Source organism: Phocoena sinus, chromosome 11, assembly GCF_008692025.1.
Source record: "Phocoena sinus isolate mPhoSin1 chromosome 11, mPhoSin1.pri, whole genome shotgun sequence".
In the NCBI taxonomy this organism is placed as follows: domain Eukaryota; kingdom Metazoa; phylum Chordata; class Mammalia; order Artiodactyla; family Phocoenidae; genus Phocoena; species Phocoena sinus.
This window is the reverse complement of record NC_045773.1, coordinates 80,578,003-80,596,064: the sequence shown is the minus strand read 5'-3', so window position 1 is coordinate 80,596,064 and position 18,062 is coordinate 80,578,003. Positions and strand designations below refer to the sequence as shown.

The 18,062-nt window shown below is 47.8% G+C and overlaps 1 protein-coding gene across 19 annotated transcripts; it reads left to right on the top strand.

Annotated features, from left to right (window-relative positions):
* The first annotated feature begins 474 nt into the window (after window positions 1-474).
* Window positions 475-17,943, top strand: MSH5 (mutS homolog 5). Of its 19 annotated transcripts, none has more exons than XM_032647704.1 (25): window positions 475-518; window positions 928-1,078; window positions 1,366-1,489; window positions 1,947-2,027; window positions 2,213-2,275; window positions 2,987-3,108; window positions 3,295-3,404; window positions 3,663-3,698; window positions 4,023-4,105; window positions 5,239-5,284; window positions 8,451-8,589; window positions 8,705-8,767; window positions 13,489-13,617; window positions 13,915-13,987; window positions 14,147-14,256; window positions 14,493-14,573; window positions 14,806-14,893; window positions 15,144-15,333; window positions 15,434-15,560; window positions 15,971-16,120; window positions 16,475-16,549; window positions 16,751-16,894; window positions 17,096-17,233; window positions 17,392-17,465; window positions 17,688-17,943. In XM_032647704.1, exons 2-25 carry the CDS (start codon window positions 941-943, stop codon window positions 17,797-17,799), a joined length of 2,496 nt encoding a protein of 831 aa, XP_032503595.1. In that variant the 5' UTR covers window positions 475-518; window positions 928-940; the 3' UTR covers window positions 17,800-17,943. The 19 variants fall into 19 exon arrangements, 17 of the variants coding, with proteins under 17 accessions (XP_032503595.1, XP_032503594.1, XP_032503592.1 ...); XM_032647703.1 differs by having other exon boundaries at window positions 16,472-16,549; XM_032647701.1 differs by having other exon boundaries at window positions 14,147-14,270; window positions 14,806-14,936.
* The last annotated feature ends 119 nt before the right edge of the window (window positions 17,944-18,062 follow it).

The window sequence follows — 18,062 nt, the reverse complement described above, 5'->3', positions numbered from 1 at the left end:
ACTGTTCTAAGCTCATTATAAATATTAAGTTAGAATTGTTGGCATAGGTTGAATTAATGCTGCTTGTCTCCACTCTCCAGAAAAAACAAAAACAAAAACAAAAACCCCCCCAAAAACGTGTCTCTGTTCCTTTAAGGTCGGCCTCCTCTCCAGATTACCCAACGCCCCTAGACCCGTTCCGGGGGCTCTGACTCCAGCTCTGCTAAGGACCTTCTCACAGGCTCCACCCCGTGTCAATCAAGGGCCAGAGGCCCGGTTGCTAGGCAACAGCAGAGGGCGGGAAGTTTGAACGTTCTGGCACCGCCCCCATATGCGAATAGGCCAGTCACCGTCCAGCCTTCTCTGCGGTCCCCTCCTCCCTCTCGCTCTGTTGGATCTCTAGGCAGGATCCGGGTCTCTTCGACCAATAGCGGCTAAGAAGGCGGGGCGTGTGCGCGCGCACCCCGCCCTCGCGTCGGCGCACCCTCCCGCAGGCCCGCGGCGTTTAATGACGCGGTCTCGCGCGCGTCGCGACCCAGGTGACTGAAAAGGCGGGAAAACGCCGCGAACTGTCCGCAACTGGGTGGGGAAGTCAAGAGCGTGAGGCTGTGATCTTGGGGGCTTAGTTGGCAGGGGCGGAGAGAGGAGGCGTGCAAAACTTGTCCCACAGGACCCTCAGACAGTCTCCAAATACAACCTCCGCGTGACAGGAATAAGGGTGGGGCGGGTGGTGTTTTCCACAGTCTGTACTTTAGTTAAATGCCCGAGAAGTCGCCCCTCCAGATGCCCTGCACCTGTGACCACAGCTCTCGAAGGCCCTAGCAGCCCTGCCCCTCAGGCCTCTCCCATTAGTTCTCAGTGGAGTTGCATTTCTGTGCGCCCCGCTACCCCCGCCTCCTCGCGGGTGAGATCTCGCTCCTGAACCGCCTTCATTTTCTTCACCCACAGAGCCTCCAAGGCCATGGCCTCCGTAGGAGCGACCCCAGGCAGGACGCCGCAGGGACCGAGACCCAGGGAGGCCTCGGCCAGCTTCCCCAGCCCGGCCCCAGTGCCGGACCCCCGGGAGGCCGAGGAGGAGGAAGAGGAGGAGCCCGCGGAGGTCTGGGGGCGGGGTGGAGAGGCGATGTCTGAGGAGCCAGAGCTCGAATCTGGAGAGCAGGGGGGTGATTGGAACGCCTGATTGTTAGCCTATAAAGGGGCTGGGAACAAGAGCTGGGCCAGTCACTTCCCTCCGCTGAATGTCGGTTTCGCATTAACTGAATGGGGGTGATGATGCCTGTCTCAGAGAGTTGATAAAATAATTAAAATTAAATAAGGCATGCCTCAACCCTGCACTTAACGAGTGATTGGTTCAAATATTAGTTTCCTTTCTTCCTTGCCGGACAGATTCATCTGTGTGTGCTGTGGAACTCAGGATACCTGGGCATTGCCTACTATGACACTAGTGACTCCACCATCTACTTTATGCCAGATGCCCCAGACCACGAGAGCCTCAAGCTGCTCCAGAGAGGTGAGGACAGAGCTAGGAATTCCTCTACTCTGGGATTAGAAGCGTATTTCACTCGTAGATCCTTACCTGACTCAACCTATTTTTATTAGTTGACTCCTAGAGGCCCCCTTTGTTGTTTTTAGGAATTCATCTCATTATTCACAGATGTACCAGGAGCTGGAGATGCAGTCCTGGGCAAATCAGTCATGTCTGTCCTTTAAGGGTCTACAGTCTAGTGATAATCTCCTGGGCACCCCTCTTCCCTCCCACCACCCCGTCAGTCTTACTACTCCTTCCTTTTCTAATCTCATGTCTGACTCCGACTTATGCTTCCAATGTGGGGGGCACTCCCTACTCTTAGAGGGAGGAAATAAGTTTCTGAGGGGTGAAGGGAGATAGCAAGGGGAGGGCTACGGGTTCCCTCTTAGTCAAAAGATAAAGATCCTTGAACTCATTTGGTCTCCATTCTCATTCCAAGTTCTGGATGAAATCGATCCCCAGTCTGTTGTCACGAGCGCCAAACAGGATGAGAATATGACTCGGTTTCTGGGGAAACTTGGTAAGGACTGGGTAAGGGAGAGAGGGAAAATGGGGAAGGACTAAATTATGGAATGTTCCAGGAGACTAAAGGGTCTTGGGGGTAGCTACAGCCAGGAGACCAGAATTGGGTGAGAGGGAAGGTGGGACAGCGGCAGAAGGACTGAGATGTACAGACTGATGGCCCTTTCTTTGCCTCCCTCACAGCCTCCCAAGAGCACAGAGAGCCTAAGAGACCTGAAATCATACTTTTGCCAAGTGTGGATTTTGGTATCTCCTCCCTTTTGCTTTGCCCAGTCCCCCATCCCGGTTTTCTGACCCTTTTTCCTAACTCCACCTTCATCATCAGAGGTCTCCCCTCAGCCCTATCTCATTCTAAACCTTTGTGTTCTTCAAGCCCCATGACCAGTCTCCCCACGATCTCTCCTAATCCCTAGCCTTTAATAACCTGCAGCTTAGGCTTGTCTAGGGATGAGTGCCTTCTGTGAGAAGAGGGAGTAGTAACACTTTTTGGTCAGCTTTGATTGTTGGCATTTTCCCCTTTAAGCCAAAGCCATTTACCCCTTAAAAAAAAAAAAGGCACTGCCTCAGTGACCTCGTTCATCTAGAAGACACTTCCATAACCTTCCCGGGTTTTGCAAAAAGGACAGGGAATGTTCTATCCTAAATTAGATGTTAGGGCATTCATGTTATTAGTTCCTCTGTTAATATGATTTATTTTGACCCCAAGTCCCCAATTCCAGACAGATATCTTACTCTCCTGAGCCATTTATCTTTCTCAGTTTATGTTCCCAGCCAACCCTTTTTAAAGTGTATGTAGAATAAAGATTCTGAAAATTTGGCTCTTGTCTCAGCTTTCCATTAGCTGCCTGTGTGAATTTGGCAAGCCACATCATCTCTCTTGCTTCTGTTTTCTCATTCTTAAAATAAGGTGAAGAATCGGGCTATAAGATCTTTTCCTCCCTTCTTCCCTCAAAATAGGCCTGGAGATAAGCAAACAGCGCCTCCTTTCTGGAAACTACTCCTTCATCCCAGACTCCATGACCGCCACTGAGAAAATCCTCTTCCTCTCCTCCATCATCCCCTTTGACTGCCTCCTCACGGTGAGATGGGTCCCGCAAGGTAAGGGCTGGGTTGCAGCAGGTTAGAGAAAGGCACAAGCACCTGGAGACTACGTTTGAGTCCTGGGAGATACTAGCCCAGCCCTGGAAAATAATAGTTTTCCCTGGCGTCATCCAGCCTCCAAGACGTTGGGATTTACCCCACCTCCATTACTGATCCCCTCCTAGGTTCGAGCACTTGGAGGGCTGCTGAAGTTCATGGGTCGAAGAAGAATCGGGGTTGAACTGGAAGACTATAACGTCAGCATCCCCATCCTAGGCTTTAAGAAATTTGCGTTGTAGGTCATTTACCCTAACCTCAACCAAAGTAAGGTGGGATTGGGAGGCCTGGAAAGTAAGACGGGATGGGGGGCGTTGGCAGTGACCCATCTGGTAAAGTGCTCTAGGACACACAGGAACTTCTGAGAGGGTGTGGAGCTCTGGGGAGAAAACTGAGACAGTACTCTTGAAGGAGAGCTAAGCGGGTATAACTTAAGAATGAACTCACACCTCACATACCCCAGCCACCTTCCTTTCTGCTTGTTTTCTGTCCTCAGGACCCATCTGGTGAGCATAGATCAAGACACTTACAGGTAAGGAGATGGAAGCAGGCTGTCATCTTTGGGGAGGGAGAAGGATTAAGCTTAATGCTCTAATAATCCTTAACGGGGCTCCAATTTCTTTAATCCTGGGGCTATTAAGAGCTCTCTCCCTGAAGGAAAGAGAAGGGGGGTGAGGGGAGAGAAGAAGAAAAGCACAAAGGTGTCACCCTCCTTTTCTAAAGGGAGAAACTGAGGCAGAGAGCAGTGAGGGACAAACCTTACATCAAGACTTCATCTCAGGAGGTGTTCCCAATCCCCATTCCATTTTCTCAATTGCCTTTTAAAATACAAATTACCCTAATTTCTCCCTGATAGTGTTCTGCAGATATTTAAGAGTGAGCCTCACCCCTCAGTGTACAAAGTGGCCAGTGGACTCAAGGAGGGGCTCAGCCTCTTTGGTAGGTTTGCCCCCTCCCTCATCCCACACTATGCAGGCCTGCCAGAAAAACAGCTGCCTCCAAAGATGTATCCCAGTCCCTCTCTTTCCACTTCACCCCATTGCCAGCTGTCTCTTCTGCTCCAATCCAGCTTCTTCTTTTTTTTTTTCTTAATTTTTTAAATTTTTGGCTGCCTTGGGTCTTCGTTGCTGCACTCAGGCTTTCTCTAGTTGCAGCAAACGGGGGCTGCTCTTCACTGCAGTGCGCGGGCTTCTCATTGCGGTGGCTTCTCCTGTTGCGGAGCACGGGCTCTAGGCGCGGGGGCTTCAGTATTTGCCGCGCGTGGGCTCAGTAGTTGTGGCTCGCGGGTTCTATAGCGCAGGCTCAGTAGTTGTGGTGCACGGACTTAGTTGCTCTGCGGCATGTGGGATCTTTCCAGATCAGAGCTCGAACCCGTGTCCCCTGCATTGGCAGGTGGATTCTTAACCACTGCGCTACCAAGGAAGTCCCAATCCAGCTTTATTATCCTCTTTGTACCCTCCCTCAGTTTGGGCATCTTCCTGAAACCTTGTCCAGTATAGTTGTCCAGTGTCTTTTGCATATCATTTCTTACTCTACCAATTCCATGTTTATTCCTTGGGTTTGTATGAATATTTCTACTAGTGGTGTACCTGTCTAGGGACTTTGGGAGGCCCTGTGTATAGAGGAGAGTTATGTAACTGCATAACTCCCATGTTTGCTTTGCATAGAGTCTTTATCTCTTATAGTTGTTTCAGGCTTTAGGGTGTATTGGGGACATCACCCCAAGTAACCACGTGGTTTCACCGTGCATCTCAGTGAGTTGTGTCTAATGTTTACGTGTATGTGTTGGGCTTTTTGTGAGTCTAATTATGCCTGCTCTGCATATTTTTCTGGCTGAGTGTTCCTGTGAGTGCCCATTCCTCCCCCAAGCCCATGTAAGGTAATCCTGGCGCAGACTTGAGGCCATACGCTGGCTTTGGCTGCCTTTGTGTCCTGTATCTGGGGAACGCTCCCCAGGCCAGCCAGCTGAACACCCAAACCTCTGACCCTGATGCCTCAGCTTAGACACATCCATACATTCCTTCCCTGACCCTGCTTATAACAGGCTCACTCCCTACCCCAACTCCCAACAGGAATCCTCAACAGATGCCGCTGTAAGTGGGGAGAGAAACTGCTCAGGTGAGTAAGAGTCACACACGTGCTACAGGTTAATGCAGGCAATCTGTAGACTCAAACACACCACCCTTAGTAGTAATGAAAACAACTGCCCTTTCCTGAATGCTGGCTAAATGCATTTAATCCTTACAACGACCCCACGTGGTAGCTAGTGTTATTCTCATTTTATGTTGTCAGCACAGGTGCACATGTACCCACTGATGATACACGGACTTTCACACATACGCGCAGCAGAAGCAGAATCACAAGACAGCAATGTACACATGGTAATATCTTTTTTTTTTTTTTTTCTGCGGTACGCGGGCCCCTCACTGCCGCGGCCTCTCCCACCACGGAGCACAGGCTCCAGATGCGCAGGCCCAGTGGCCACGGCCCATGGGCCCAGCCGCTCCGCGGCACGTGGGATCCTCCCGGACCGGGGCACGAACCCGTGTCCCCTGCATGGCAGGTGGACTCCCAACCACTGCGCCACCAGGGAAGCCCCGGTAATATCTTTAATTATTAAAAAACACACTTCAAATTTGAGCTGTTCTCTGATGACTCTCAAATTTGTATCTCTAGTTCCGAGCTCCATATGTGGAATGCTCTTTGCATATCATCGCCACCTGCAGTTTCCACAGGCAGCTCAAACTCAGAGCATCCACACTGACACCCACTGGCCCTGTTCCTCTTCCTGCATTCCCTTTTCTGGTTAATGGCATTGCTGGCAATATAGCTTCTCAAGCTCTGAACCTTGGATTGATGCTTCTCCCTCACTTCCCATATTCAATTATTCACTGAGACCTATTGATTCTATCCAGAAATGTCTCTCTCAGCCATCCCCTTTTCCCTCTTTCCTCTGCTCTAATTCTGGCTATCTTCATTTCTAACCTGGAGCATTGCATTCACCTTCAAATTGGTCTCTCTGCCTCTAAACGCTTCTTTTTCCAATCTGTTCTTCATTCCAAAATAGAGGTCTGAGCATGTCACTCCCCCACCCCCCTTTTTTTAAGCTTACGTAGAAACAAAACATAAACCTCAGGAGGTTTCTGCATTACCTGCATAATTAAGGGTCGCATCTTTAGCAGTATGGCATTCAGGGCCCCTCAATTTTAATTTCCAGGCTTACCTCCTCATACCCATGTTTTGTTTTGTTTTGTTTTGTTTTTTCGGCCGTGTGGCTTATGGGATCTTAGTTCCCCACCGAGGGATTAAACTCAGGCCCTCAGCAGTGAAGGTGTGGAGTACTAGTCACTGGACTGCCAGGGAATTCCCCCTCAAGCCATGTTAATGCTGTTCCCTCTGGAAGGTCTTTCCCCTGCTCTCCACCTGTCAAAATCTTACATCCTCTTTTAACCCAGCTATCACCTTTCTGGTGAAGCTTTCACAGGCACCTCTGAGGACACTGACATGCACTTTGCTGTGTCGTCACATAGTGCTTGTTTATATTTTCTAGTTGCACTATCACAGAAGGTTGGAATTAGTTGGTGAATCTACTTGCCCTCATAGCTGTGAGTGAACTCTATGCAGTGGCCCATTCCTGTTAGCGCAGCACATGGCCTTGTATGCAGTAGAATGCAAGCACACTGGTTACATCGTCTCTAAAATCTCAGGAAACCTCTGCTAGCCTGCAGGTGTACAATCTTTTCCCCATGCCACCTGCCCTGCAATGTATGTCTTTTGGAGGTTAATTTAGCATTATCTCTGAGGCCATCTCCAGGTAATTGGTGGGGTGATTTAATTACCTCGAAGTTCTCTAGTGCTTCAGGCGCAGATCTCTAGTCTCAACCAGGGATGAAAGGGAAGGAATTCTCAAAGGAGAAGAGAACTGAGTTAAAGGTGAGGGAGGGGTGCAGATTCCTTAGATAGGATCCTGCAGGGCATAGAATCACAATCTGATGGTCAGCCAAGGGCCCAGCTGGCCTGAAGCCAGACAGGGCACCTGGAAGGTGACTAAATGTCACAGTATGCTCTAAAGAGCACTGTCCTAGCAGTCTGGAGACCTGAGTTTGAGATCCAGTTGTACTTCTTACTAGCTGCATGACTTTGGACAATTTGCTTACCTTCTAAGGGCCTCATCCCCTCAGCTGACTTGAGTCTGGCTCGACTAAGACCTCCAGGCACTCGAAGTACATGAGTCAGAGCTACCCAGGTGTTTTATAAGAAAGTCTGATGAGGCTCGTGCTCTCCAGGTGGGGAGGGTATTCACAGACTAGCCCACACTGCCTCAGACACCTCTGCTCCTTTGTGGCCAAGGAGCAGAGGTGCCTAAAACCCACCGTCGAATCCACATGAGTCTTCCACTTCATTCTAAGCTGGGGTGTTCTAACCCAGGGTAACTGGCCGTAGACTACAGTGTGAGATACACATCCTTAGGCCCCAGTGTCTCCACAGGTTGGCTCTTATACAAAATGATATGCCTAATGGCTTACTCTAATGTGGGGAAGAATCCATGGGCTCCCGGGTCCTTGTAGAATCTCACACTCTTCATAGCTATAGGGAGATAGGGATACCCAGAATTAGACAGACACAGATGAGACATTTATTTCTGTATAATAATTTAATTTATTAGGAAATAACCTCAGACACAGAAAAGGTAATAATAATAATAATAATAATAATATAAACCTCTGTTTCCACTAGCCAATTTAAAAATAAGACAATGTTATTGAAGCCCTTTAAGTATCTCTACCCAATACTTTCTTCTCTGCAGGGATGAACATTATCACGAATTGAGGACTTATTCTACATGGAACAGTTATATACTTTCACAGGAAGAACATGAAAAGACATGAATGTCTGTGCTATTTCACAGCTAAATACGGATGTACAAACTCTTTCTGACTCACTCCTACTCAGCTGCAGAGAGAGCTAGAGTGTTGGCATTCAAATGCCTCAACACACTGCTCTCCCTCTAAAATATTGACAAACTCCATCACGTATCCACATGGAATGACACATGGTCATATCCATCAAAACCGAGATACACACAGTTGTGCTCACATCCAGAGATTTTCAGTAGATGCAAGTAAACACACGTGCATAGATAGGACACTGTACTTACCAGTGCAGATACATATTGCCGCAATCCCCAGGGACCTCCAAATGCACATTTTTCACAAATTGAGATCAAGACAGTGATGAGAACAGAGGTAATTTCTGGTCTCCTCACTCCAACCCTCACTTCCAGGCTATGGTTCACACGTCCAACCCAGGACCTGGAGGAACTAAATTCCCGTCTGGATGTCATTCAGTTTTTCCTGTTACCCCAGAATCTGGACATGGCTCAGATGCTGCATCGATTGCTGGGTCACATCAAGAACGTGCCTGTGAGCTCGGGGTTGGGGGCAGGGAGGTGGGGAAGGAGGTGAGGGATGCTGGGCATCTTGAGGGGCATTAGGGTGGGAGAAGGAAAACAGCTGCTGTCTCCTTGTTTGACTCTAGCTGATTCTTAAACGCATGAAGTTGTCTCACACCAAGGTCAGTGACTGGCAGGTTCTCTACAAGGTAAGACCTCCCTTCTTGAATCTAGAAGTCCAGGTTAAGACCCCCAGCATGTGTTCCAAATCCTCTTTACTCTCGTCACCCAGTCCAACTTTATCCTGACACCTTTAAAAAAACTTTGCACTGTGGAAATTGTCAAAAAAAATTTAGAGAGAATAATACAAAGAACTCCCATGTACCCACCATGTAGCTTTAACACTTTGACTTATACAAATGTTGTTTCATGTATATCTTCTCTCACGTTCCTTTTCCTGTATTACTTTGAAGCAATTCCCAGCCATCATATCATTTCACCCATAAATATTTCAATATGCTTTCTAAAAGAAAATTATTTTTAAAAAAGAATAACAATGCCATTATCTTATCTAAAAATTAATGTAATTCTTTAATATTAATTATCTCATGTTTAAATTTCTATTCATCTCTTAAATGTAATGATTTTTAAAAATTACAGTTAGGATCAAAATATGTTCATATAGCGATGGGATGATGTCTTTTTGAATCTCCTGTATGGGTTCCTTCTCCATTTCACCATTCTCTCTCTCTCTCTCTCTCTCTCTCTCTCTCTCTCTCTCTCTCTCTCTCTCTCTCTCTCTCTCTCTCTCTCTCCCCTCCTCTCTTCCCGCCTCTCCATATGTATATCTTTTCCCCCTTGCAACATATTTGTTGCAGAAGCTGGATTATTTGTCCTACAGAGTTTTCCTTAGCCTGAATTTCACTGATTACATTCCCTGTTTTGTTTTTTGTTTTTTTTTGCGGTACGCGGGTGCCTCGCTGTTGTGGCCTCTCCCGTTGCGGAGCACAGGCTCATGGACGCAGGCTCAGCGGCCATGGCTCACGGGCCCAGCCGCTCCGCGGCATGTGGGATCTTCCCGGACCGGGCACGAACCCGTGTCCCCTGCATTGGCAGGCGGACTCTCAACTACTGCGCCACCAGAGAAGCCCACATTCCCTGTTTTTGACATGTTTCTCTCTCTTCTAGAATTTCTGTAAATTAATAGTTGAATCTAGAAGCTTGCTCAGGTTCAAGTTTAATTTTTTTCAATAGTGTTTCATAAATGGAGGAACATAATGTCAGTATGTCTGACTCTCCTTTTATGATGATAGCAGTATTTGATGTTTAATATCTAAGTCCATTAGTTCTTTAGAGATTGCAAAGTAGTGTTATTCTAATTCTGTCATTCTTTCTTCATTTATTAGAATGTTTCTGGAAGGAAGACTTCCTCTCATCTACTCTTTGGTTACCTAGTGATATCACAGAACATTGCTTGATTTTTTCCCCCTGATTTTATCTGTCCACCTATCAGCAAATACGAAATTAGTTCCATAATCCACCAAGGCAACCAATGAGTTTTTTTGGTTGCTGTTGTTGTTTTAGTATCATTACAAACTTACAGATTTCTTCATGCTTCAGGCCACTGCATTTTTAATCTTTACACATGTTCGAGATATTCCATCTTTAGCCAATGGGAGCCTCTTCATGTTGGCTTCTGAGTCCTTTAACATGACACTAGTAGACTTGGATAGCTTCCCCACTCTCTGGTTTGACAAGATGTACCAGATATACCACTTACACGTACCAGTTCTGACCTGGAACCAGACATTTCTCTGAGGAGCCCTGGTTCCTTTTAGTGAGAAATGGTATTTCTGTATACCACAGTGAGTGCTAGAGGGTACTCAGCATGTTTGGATTATTGCTGGTAGGCCTTTTCTGTGGACAGACCTAGGAACTTGAAAAAAAATAAAATGCATGATAAATTAGTACTGACATCACCTATTTATTTTATTTTAGTTTTTTAGATATCCAGAGATCACTATATCTATATTCTTTTTTTTAATTAATTTTTTTTGAGTATGGTCGATTTACAATATTGTGTTAGTTTCTGCTGTATAGCAAAGTGAATCAGTTATACATAAATATATATCCACTCTTTTTTAGATTCTTTTCCCATTTAGGTCATTACAGAGTATTGAGTAGAGTTCCCTGTGCTATACAGTAGGTTCTATATTAGTTATCTATTTTATATATAGTAGTGTGTATATGTCAATCCCAATCTCCCAATTTATCCCTCCCCCACCGTTTCCCCCTTGGTAACCATTAGTTTGTTTTCTACATCTGTGACATCAGCTATTTAAATTCAGCACCACAGGGTTCTTACCTTGTATATTCCATTTTTATCCTCTTCAATATTTCCTTCTTCCATACTGGAGATTCTGTGTCTCAATAACACTAGGAATGAGAAAATCAAAGTATCACTTATTTGCTTTTTCCTACATTACATCCACAACAATCTTAGAATAGCAATATCACCATTACTACCAAAACTATATGATTATTGAACACTATTTAACATTTTTTGGGGGGAAGGAGGGATAGTTCTTTCTGTTCTCCCTAGGGATATACAGTCAAATTGCTGTGTTTTAGTCACTACTTCAAGTGGTTATGTCACTATCTGGGTATACATTATGTTCATTTGTTTCATTCTTTTTTTGATTTTTAATAATTGCTTCTTAAAATTTAATCTTATAATTATGTAGAATATTTACACAGTTCCAAAGTCAAATCTCCCAAACAAGGTATAGTCAATTAATTGTAGCTTCTATCCCTTTCCCCTCTCTCCACCTATAGATAACCTTTAAAAAAAACTTTTTTTGGCTTAAATAAGTTTATCTTTTATAGAAAAGGATAAAAATAAGCAGTCCGTGATTGTTGGGTGGTTTCATAAAGTCCTCAGTGACCCAGTCTCCTTCTGTCTTCCTGTTCTGCCATCCTCAGCATGTGGCTTCTACCACCTAGCTCAAGATAGCAATGTGAATTCCAGCTGTAACATCTGCTTTCCAGCTACTCCTCCTCCACTGCTGTTCGAAGTTTCCAGTGACTCTCTGAAGTTTCTCTGTGCATGGTTTCAGTTTCCAGCTTTTTTGCTGCAGCAGCTGCTATAGTTCTATTCCCAGTGAATTTGAGGTTCTTGATGTCTCATTGCAGAAAGAATTCAGTGAGAAACAAAGGTATAGTTAAAAAGTGGATTTATTTAGAGAGAAACACACTCCACAGACAGAGTGTGGACCATCTCAGAAGGCGAGAGAGCCTAAAAAAAATTTTTTTAATTTAAATTTATTTTTGGCTGCATTGGGTCTTTGTTGCTGCGCACGGGCTTTCTCTAGTTGCGGCGAACGGGAGCTACTCTTCGTTGCGGTGCACGGGCTTCTCATTGCGGTGGCTTCTCTTGTTGCAGAGCACGGGCTCTGGGCGCGCAGGCTTCAGTAGTTGTGGCATGCAGGCTCAGTAGTTGTGGCTCATGGGCTCTAGCGCGCAGGCTCAGTAGCTGTGGCGCACGTGCTTAGTTGCTCCGTGGCATGTGGGATCTTCCCCGACCAGGGCTCAAACCCGTGTCCCCTGCATTGGCAGGCGGATTCTTAACCACTGCGCCACCAGGGAAGCCCTCTACAGTATATTTACCTAACACGTAAAGTAGTTACGTAAAGTAGTTATGTGAGCAGATGTGTGTGACTATTTGTATATTCCCTCCCACTACTTAACATTTATCCTTGGCTTCAGCCAGGCCAGGCTCCGCGTTCAAGCACTCTGCCTGGGAGACCTACCATGTTCCTGCTCAGGATAGCATGGTGGTTAAAAGCCAGACACCTGGGCTCAATTCCCAGCTCATCTATTTACTCTCTCTGAGACCTTGAGCAAATTGTGTTACCTCTTTGTGCTTCAGGTTGCTCACCTGTAAAATGGAGTCATGCTAGTCCCCATCTCCTAGGATTATTTTGAGAATTGAATGAAATTAACACATGTAAAAAGTTTAGAATATTGCCTGGCGGGTAGTAAACATTCAATAAGTGTTAGTTCTTATTCCTACCTCTATTCATTTGCCCATGCTCTTGCCCCCACCCAGAATACCCTCCTCCCTTTGGAATTGCCTTATTCAAGACCAAGCTTATTTCTTTTTCTCTGCAAAGATATCCCAACTATTTTAGCCCATATTAGTCTTATTCTCTGAACTTCCTTAGTAATTTTAGTCAGTTTCACAACTTGGTCAGTCTTTTTTGTGGGTAGTCATTGTTTTTGTTGCTTGTTTCCATCATGGCTAGATTATAAACTCTTTGGTTTATACACTTTTTATATTCTCTGTCACAGAGTGAGGCTCAGTCAATGTCCTTTGGATTGGGTTTATCCACTCAGTCTAATCCCTGTTTAGAGCAGCCACCTCAGGTCACTGACTTTCACGCTGGAGAATTAATTCTCAGTGACTCTCACCCATCCCCTCTTCCTGCTGTCTCTTACCCAAATGCTGTCATTGCCCCTTCTGCTCATTTACTTCTTCTCTGCCTTTCATATCCCTATTTCTCTTTCTCCTTCCTCTGTACAAACTTCTCTCTTGGGATATTGTACAAATCTCTTTCAAAGCAACTACCACTTTATTTTTAAATCTTCTGGGTGTATTTGTCTTCCTTACTAGACCACGAGCCCATCTAGGACAAGGGACCCAGTTGTCTTTGTTGTCTTTGGAGCCTCAGTGTTTAGTGTGGTGCCTGGTGAAGAGTTCTGCAGATACCATTTTCTCTCTCACTGTTTCTTTTTTGCATTTGAGATCTTCTCTCTGTCTCTGTTATTGTGTTTTTCCCTGTTGGTCTTTGTTCTTCTCAGTCCACCCCTGTCCCCTCGCCTAAGCCCGGCCTGGGTATGGGCCACCCTCCTCTGTCCATTTCTCCTACAGACAGTGTACAGTGCCCTGGGCCTGAGGGATGCTTGCCGCTCCCTGCCCCAGTCCATTCAGCTCTTTCGGGACATTGCCCAAGAGTTCTCTGATGACCTACACCACATTGCCAGCCTCATTGGGAAAGTGGTGAGTGGAAGGAAAGAGGCAGAGCTCCTGGGAAACTAGGGGAGGGATGGGTTTGGGTGACAGAGAACGACTGGGCTCTGGGGAATGTGGTGTGGAAGATGGGGATGCATGGGAGACACTGAGGTCAGCTGGATGACCAAGGGATGGGATGGTGAGAGGAGATGGCAAAATATCAGGGATCTGCTTGGGGGCTTGGAGGGTTAGGGTTAAAGCAGGGACTGAAGGGGCCCAAGTAGAGGTGAGGAACAGGACGAGATGGTGCTGGATGTAAAGAACCTGGACTTCTTGTCTCCTCAGGTGGACTTTGAGGGCAGTCTTGCTGAAAATCGCTTCACAGTCCTCCCCAACATAGATCCTGAAATTGATGAGAGTGAGTGTTAGGTGTACGATGGGCCTGTGAGCCCTGAAACATGAGCCTGCCCAGTGATGGGGTACCATTCTCAGTAGGCGGCCACTACAACTGGGGATAATCATCGCAACCAGAGCAGGAACCTTACTTTTGATATCCACGTGTCTTTCACCCTCCTAGAAAAACGAAGGCTGACAGGACTTCCCAGTTTCCTCACTGAGGTGGCTCGGAAGGAGCTGGAAAATCTGGACCCCCGTATTCCTTCATGCAGTGTCATCTACATCCCTCTGGTGAGGGCAGGAGGGTGGGTGTGCTCCCCAGGGGTTTTTTAGGGGGACATTAGGCTTATGAAGGACACATTAGTAGATAAGAAGACCCTGTTGAAATCTGAAGAACATGAATACTTTTTGGTGGCTTAAGCCCCCTGAGGGAAGCATTGGGGGATATAGGGGACTCTGGCTTCCTCTAAGGAAAAAAAGTGCCCAGTACATCACTCTCTGCTTTATCTCTTTTCTACTCTCCGCAGATTGGCTTCCTTCTTTGTATTCCCCGCCTGCCTTCCATGGTGGAGACCAGTGACTTTGAGGTTGAGGGTCTGGACTTCATGGTGAGACCCTTGACCTCTGTAGGGGTTGATAAGGAAAGTGAATGAGCAGCTGAGAGGAGGGCCTTACCCCATCAGCACTGCCCAATGTGGGATCCCTCTTCTGTTGTTTTACTCTGATCTTTACCAGCTCTGAGACAAAGAAGAAAGAAATCAAGGTCAGGGCTGGAGCGGGGGTTAGATAGGATGAGGATCGAGAGAAGCAAAGCCCATAGGTTTGAACCCTTGTATCCAGTTCCTCTCAGAGGAGAAGCTTCACTATCGTAGTGCTCGAACCAAGGAGCTGGATGCATTGCTGGGGGACCTGCACTGCGACATCCGGGGTGAGGAGAAGCGAGTGGCTGGAGCGGAGTGGGCAGCATGGAGGTGATTCTGATAGGCTCCTTTCCTTCCTGCTATTGCTCTCTCTTTCTCTCTCTCTCTTTCTCTCTCTTACTCTGTCTTTTCTGAATGTCTCTGGGTATTTCAGATGGTATCTGCAAGCCTGTCTCTGGGTCCCTCTGCTGGCCTCTTTGTCTCTCCTTCACTTTCCCCTGGAGCTGACCCCCAGCTCCCTCCCTTACCTGCCCCCAGACCAGGAAACCCTGCTGATGTACCAGCTGCAGTGTCAGGTGCTGGCACGGGCAGCTGTCTTAACCCGGGTGTTGGACCTCGCCTCCCGCCTGGACGTCCTCTTGGCTCTTGCCAGTGCCGCCCGGGACTATGGCTACTCAAGGCCCCGTTACTCCCCACAGCTCCTTGGGGTACGAATCCAGAATGGCAGGTGAGAACAGAAAAGGGTGGAGGCATAGACAAGAGGGGCCCAAAGGCCCCATCTTCTGCATCCACAGGCCACGTGCAAGGTACCTCTCCACCCACTGCAGGCATCCTCTGATAGAGCTCTGTGCCCGAACCTTCGTGCCCAACTCCGCAGAGTGCGGGGGGTACAAGGGGAGGGTCAAAGTCATCACTGGACCCAACTCCTCAGGGAAGAGCGTATACCTCAAACAGGTAGAGGAATCCTACAAACGGGGCCTCTGGAATGTTCTCCATTGTCTCCATCCCCCACCTGCCAGTCAACCCAGGTCCCTACAGCTCTTCTCCCCATGTTCTGACCCCAGCTGTCATGAAAAGACCGTAGCCCACACCCGCCGCTCCTCTTCCTCCCAAGTTCTCATTCTCTACCTGAGGGAGAGCCATGCTGTAATGATCGTTCCATGGCCTGGATTCTCCTCCCCCACCTCTGAGTTAAAGTGTGCCTTTGCTCACTCCCTGCCCTTTACTGATTCTAAAGCGAACAGAAGGGGCTGTGATCTGTTAAACTGTGTCCATCTCTCTTGATCTATTGTTCTTCCCTCAGTTTAGCCTCACCTTCACCTCAGCCACACGAGGCACCGGGCCCTGTCTCCTCCCCTATTCAGGTAGGCTTGATCACATTCATGGCCCTGGTGGGCAGCTTTGTGCCAGCAGAGGAAGCCGAAATCGGGGCAGTAGATGCCATCTTCACCCGAATCCATAGCTGTGAATCCATCTCCCTTGGCCTCTCTACCTTCATGATCGACCTCAACCAGGTCAAAAGGAGGATGGGTTGGGGGAGGGGGATAATGGGGAAGGAACCCTACCCGTGAAAAATGTCAGGAAAAACGTTCCTTCTGCCTGCTCTCTAAACTAGGGGCAGGGAGCACCCAGTTCAGAGACCAGGAGAAGCAATACCGCGAACCTTTATCTATCCCCGGCTTCGTGTGAGGCACTGTTGGCAAAGAAAGGATGAACAAAACATGTGTCTTCGCCGTTAAAGAACTTGCAGTCCTGTTGGGTGGACACATACACACACAAGCAGCTTTACTGCCAGGCAGACTGTGGTCAGTGCATTACAGGCCTCGAATGTTTCTGAAACTGTCCCTTGTCCACCTGGTACCCAGCAGGTGGCGAAAGCAGTGAACAATGCCACCGAGCGGTCACTGGTCCTTATTGATGAATTCGGAAAGGGAACCAACACGGTAAGGGGAGAAGCTGTTGAGGATCTAAGGAGGGGAGAATGAAGGAGGGCTAAGGAACAAGAGGGTGCGGCTGCGCCTCTGGAAAAGAATAGGGGTGTGTGGGTGGAAAAGAAACAGTGTGAGGCGGGAGAGGCCTGGCAGGAGGAGAGGGGTGCACGGGGCACCTGTGGTTCCACAGCCTCACCCCTGCCCTCTGCACAGGTGGATGGTCTCGCGCTTCTAGCGGCCGTGATCCGACACTGGCTGGCGCTTGGGCCCACGTGCCCCCACATCTTCGTGGCTACCAACTTTCTGAGCCTCATTCAGCTACAGCTGCTGCCACAGGGGCCCCTCGTGCAGTATTTGGTGAGGAACCAATCCAGCTCCCTAGGGGCCCCTAGGCCGAGCATTTCCCAGAGCTGGGAACTGGCTTCTCCGTCAGAACAGGGGCTCCTTGAGCACAGGGACCATGTCCCTTCCTGTTTCTCACTCTCCACAGCAACTGACCAAGGGACTGGGGCAGGAAGCAGAATGACTGATAACATTCCCCTTTTATTCTCTTTTAAGACCATGGAGACCTGTGAAGATGGGAATGACCTTGTCTTCTTCTATCAGGTTTGTGAAGGTGTTGCCAATGCCAGCCATGCCTCCCACACAGCTGCCCAGGCTGGGCTTCCTGAGAAACTCATTGCTCGTGGCAAGGAGGTGAGGTCCAAACAGCAACCGCCTCCATCAGGGCTCCCTTCCACTGTCCCTGCTTCTCTGAGGGACCTGGATTTCTGGGCCCATGGGATTTCTGACCCTTACTCTCTTCTCTTACCCAACACCCACTCCCACCCCTGCCCCTTCCTCCTTGGTCCTAGGTCTCAGACTTGATCTGCAGTGGAGAGCCCATCAAGCCTGTCAAGGAGCTGCTAAAGGAGAAACAAATGGAAAAGTGAGTGCAGGCCCAGGGTCCTTGTTCTCTCTAGCATGTTCTGCAGCTCTTCTACCCCTTTCAGGGACTCAGACAGTCTCTTGCCCTTTAAAGATTCAAAATTTCTTCCTGCAATTTCTAAATTCTCAAGGTCTCGGGTTTCCTGTGCTGCATCCTCTTCCCTCTGCTCAGGGATTCTATTATCCATGCTTCCATAAATCTCACTGTTCTCTCTCCCCTCAGTTGCCAGATGTTAGTAGACAAGTTTCTGAAACTGGATTTGGAAGATCCCAGTCTGGACCTGGACATTTTCATGAGTCAGGAAGTGCTGCCTGCTGCCGCCACCATCCTCTGAGAGTCTTTCCTGGGCTCTCCTCCACATCCCAAACCCCGGGAGCCTGCCAGGCCCTCTTTGTTTCCTTACCTCCTTCACACCCAGAGTTCTCAGTTTCCCTGGAAATTTTGTTTCATGTTAGTAATAAAGTTTATTTTGGAGAAAGTTATTGTTTCCTTAGACGAGCCAAAACAAAACAAGAGAGTAGGAAAGAGATGAAATAGGAAGCAGCAGGCCACAGAGGGACCTGCCCTGCCTCATTAAAAATAAAGTATCACTGCTGG

Coding starts and splice junctions, on each gene's coding strand:
- MSH5 (XM_032647697.1), top strand. CDS start 941: ATGGCCTCCGTAGGAGCGACCCCAGGCAGGACGCCGCAGGGACCGAGA. Junction 1,079..1,365: donor AAGAGGAGGAGCCCGCGGAG/GTCTGGGGGCGG, acceptor CTTGCCGGACAG/ATTCATCTGTGTGTGCTGTG. Junction 16,895..17,095: donor GGCCCCTCGTGCAGTATTTG/GTGAGGAACCAA, acceptor TTCTCTTTTAAG/ACCATGGAGACCTGTGAAGA.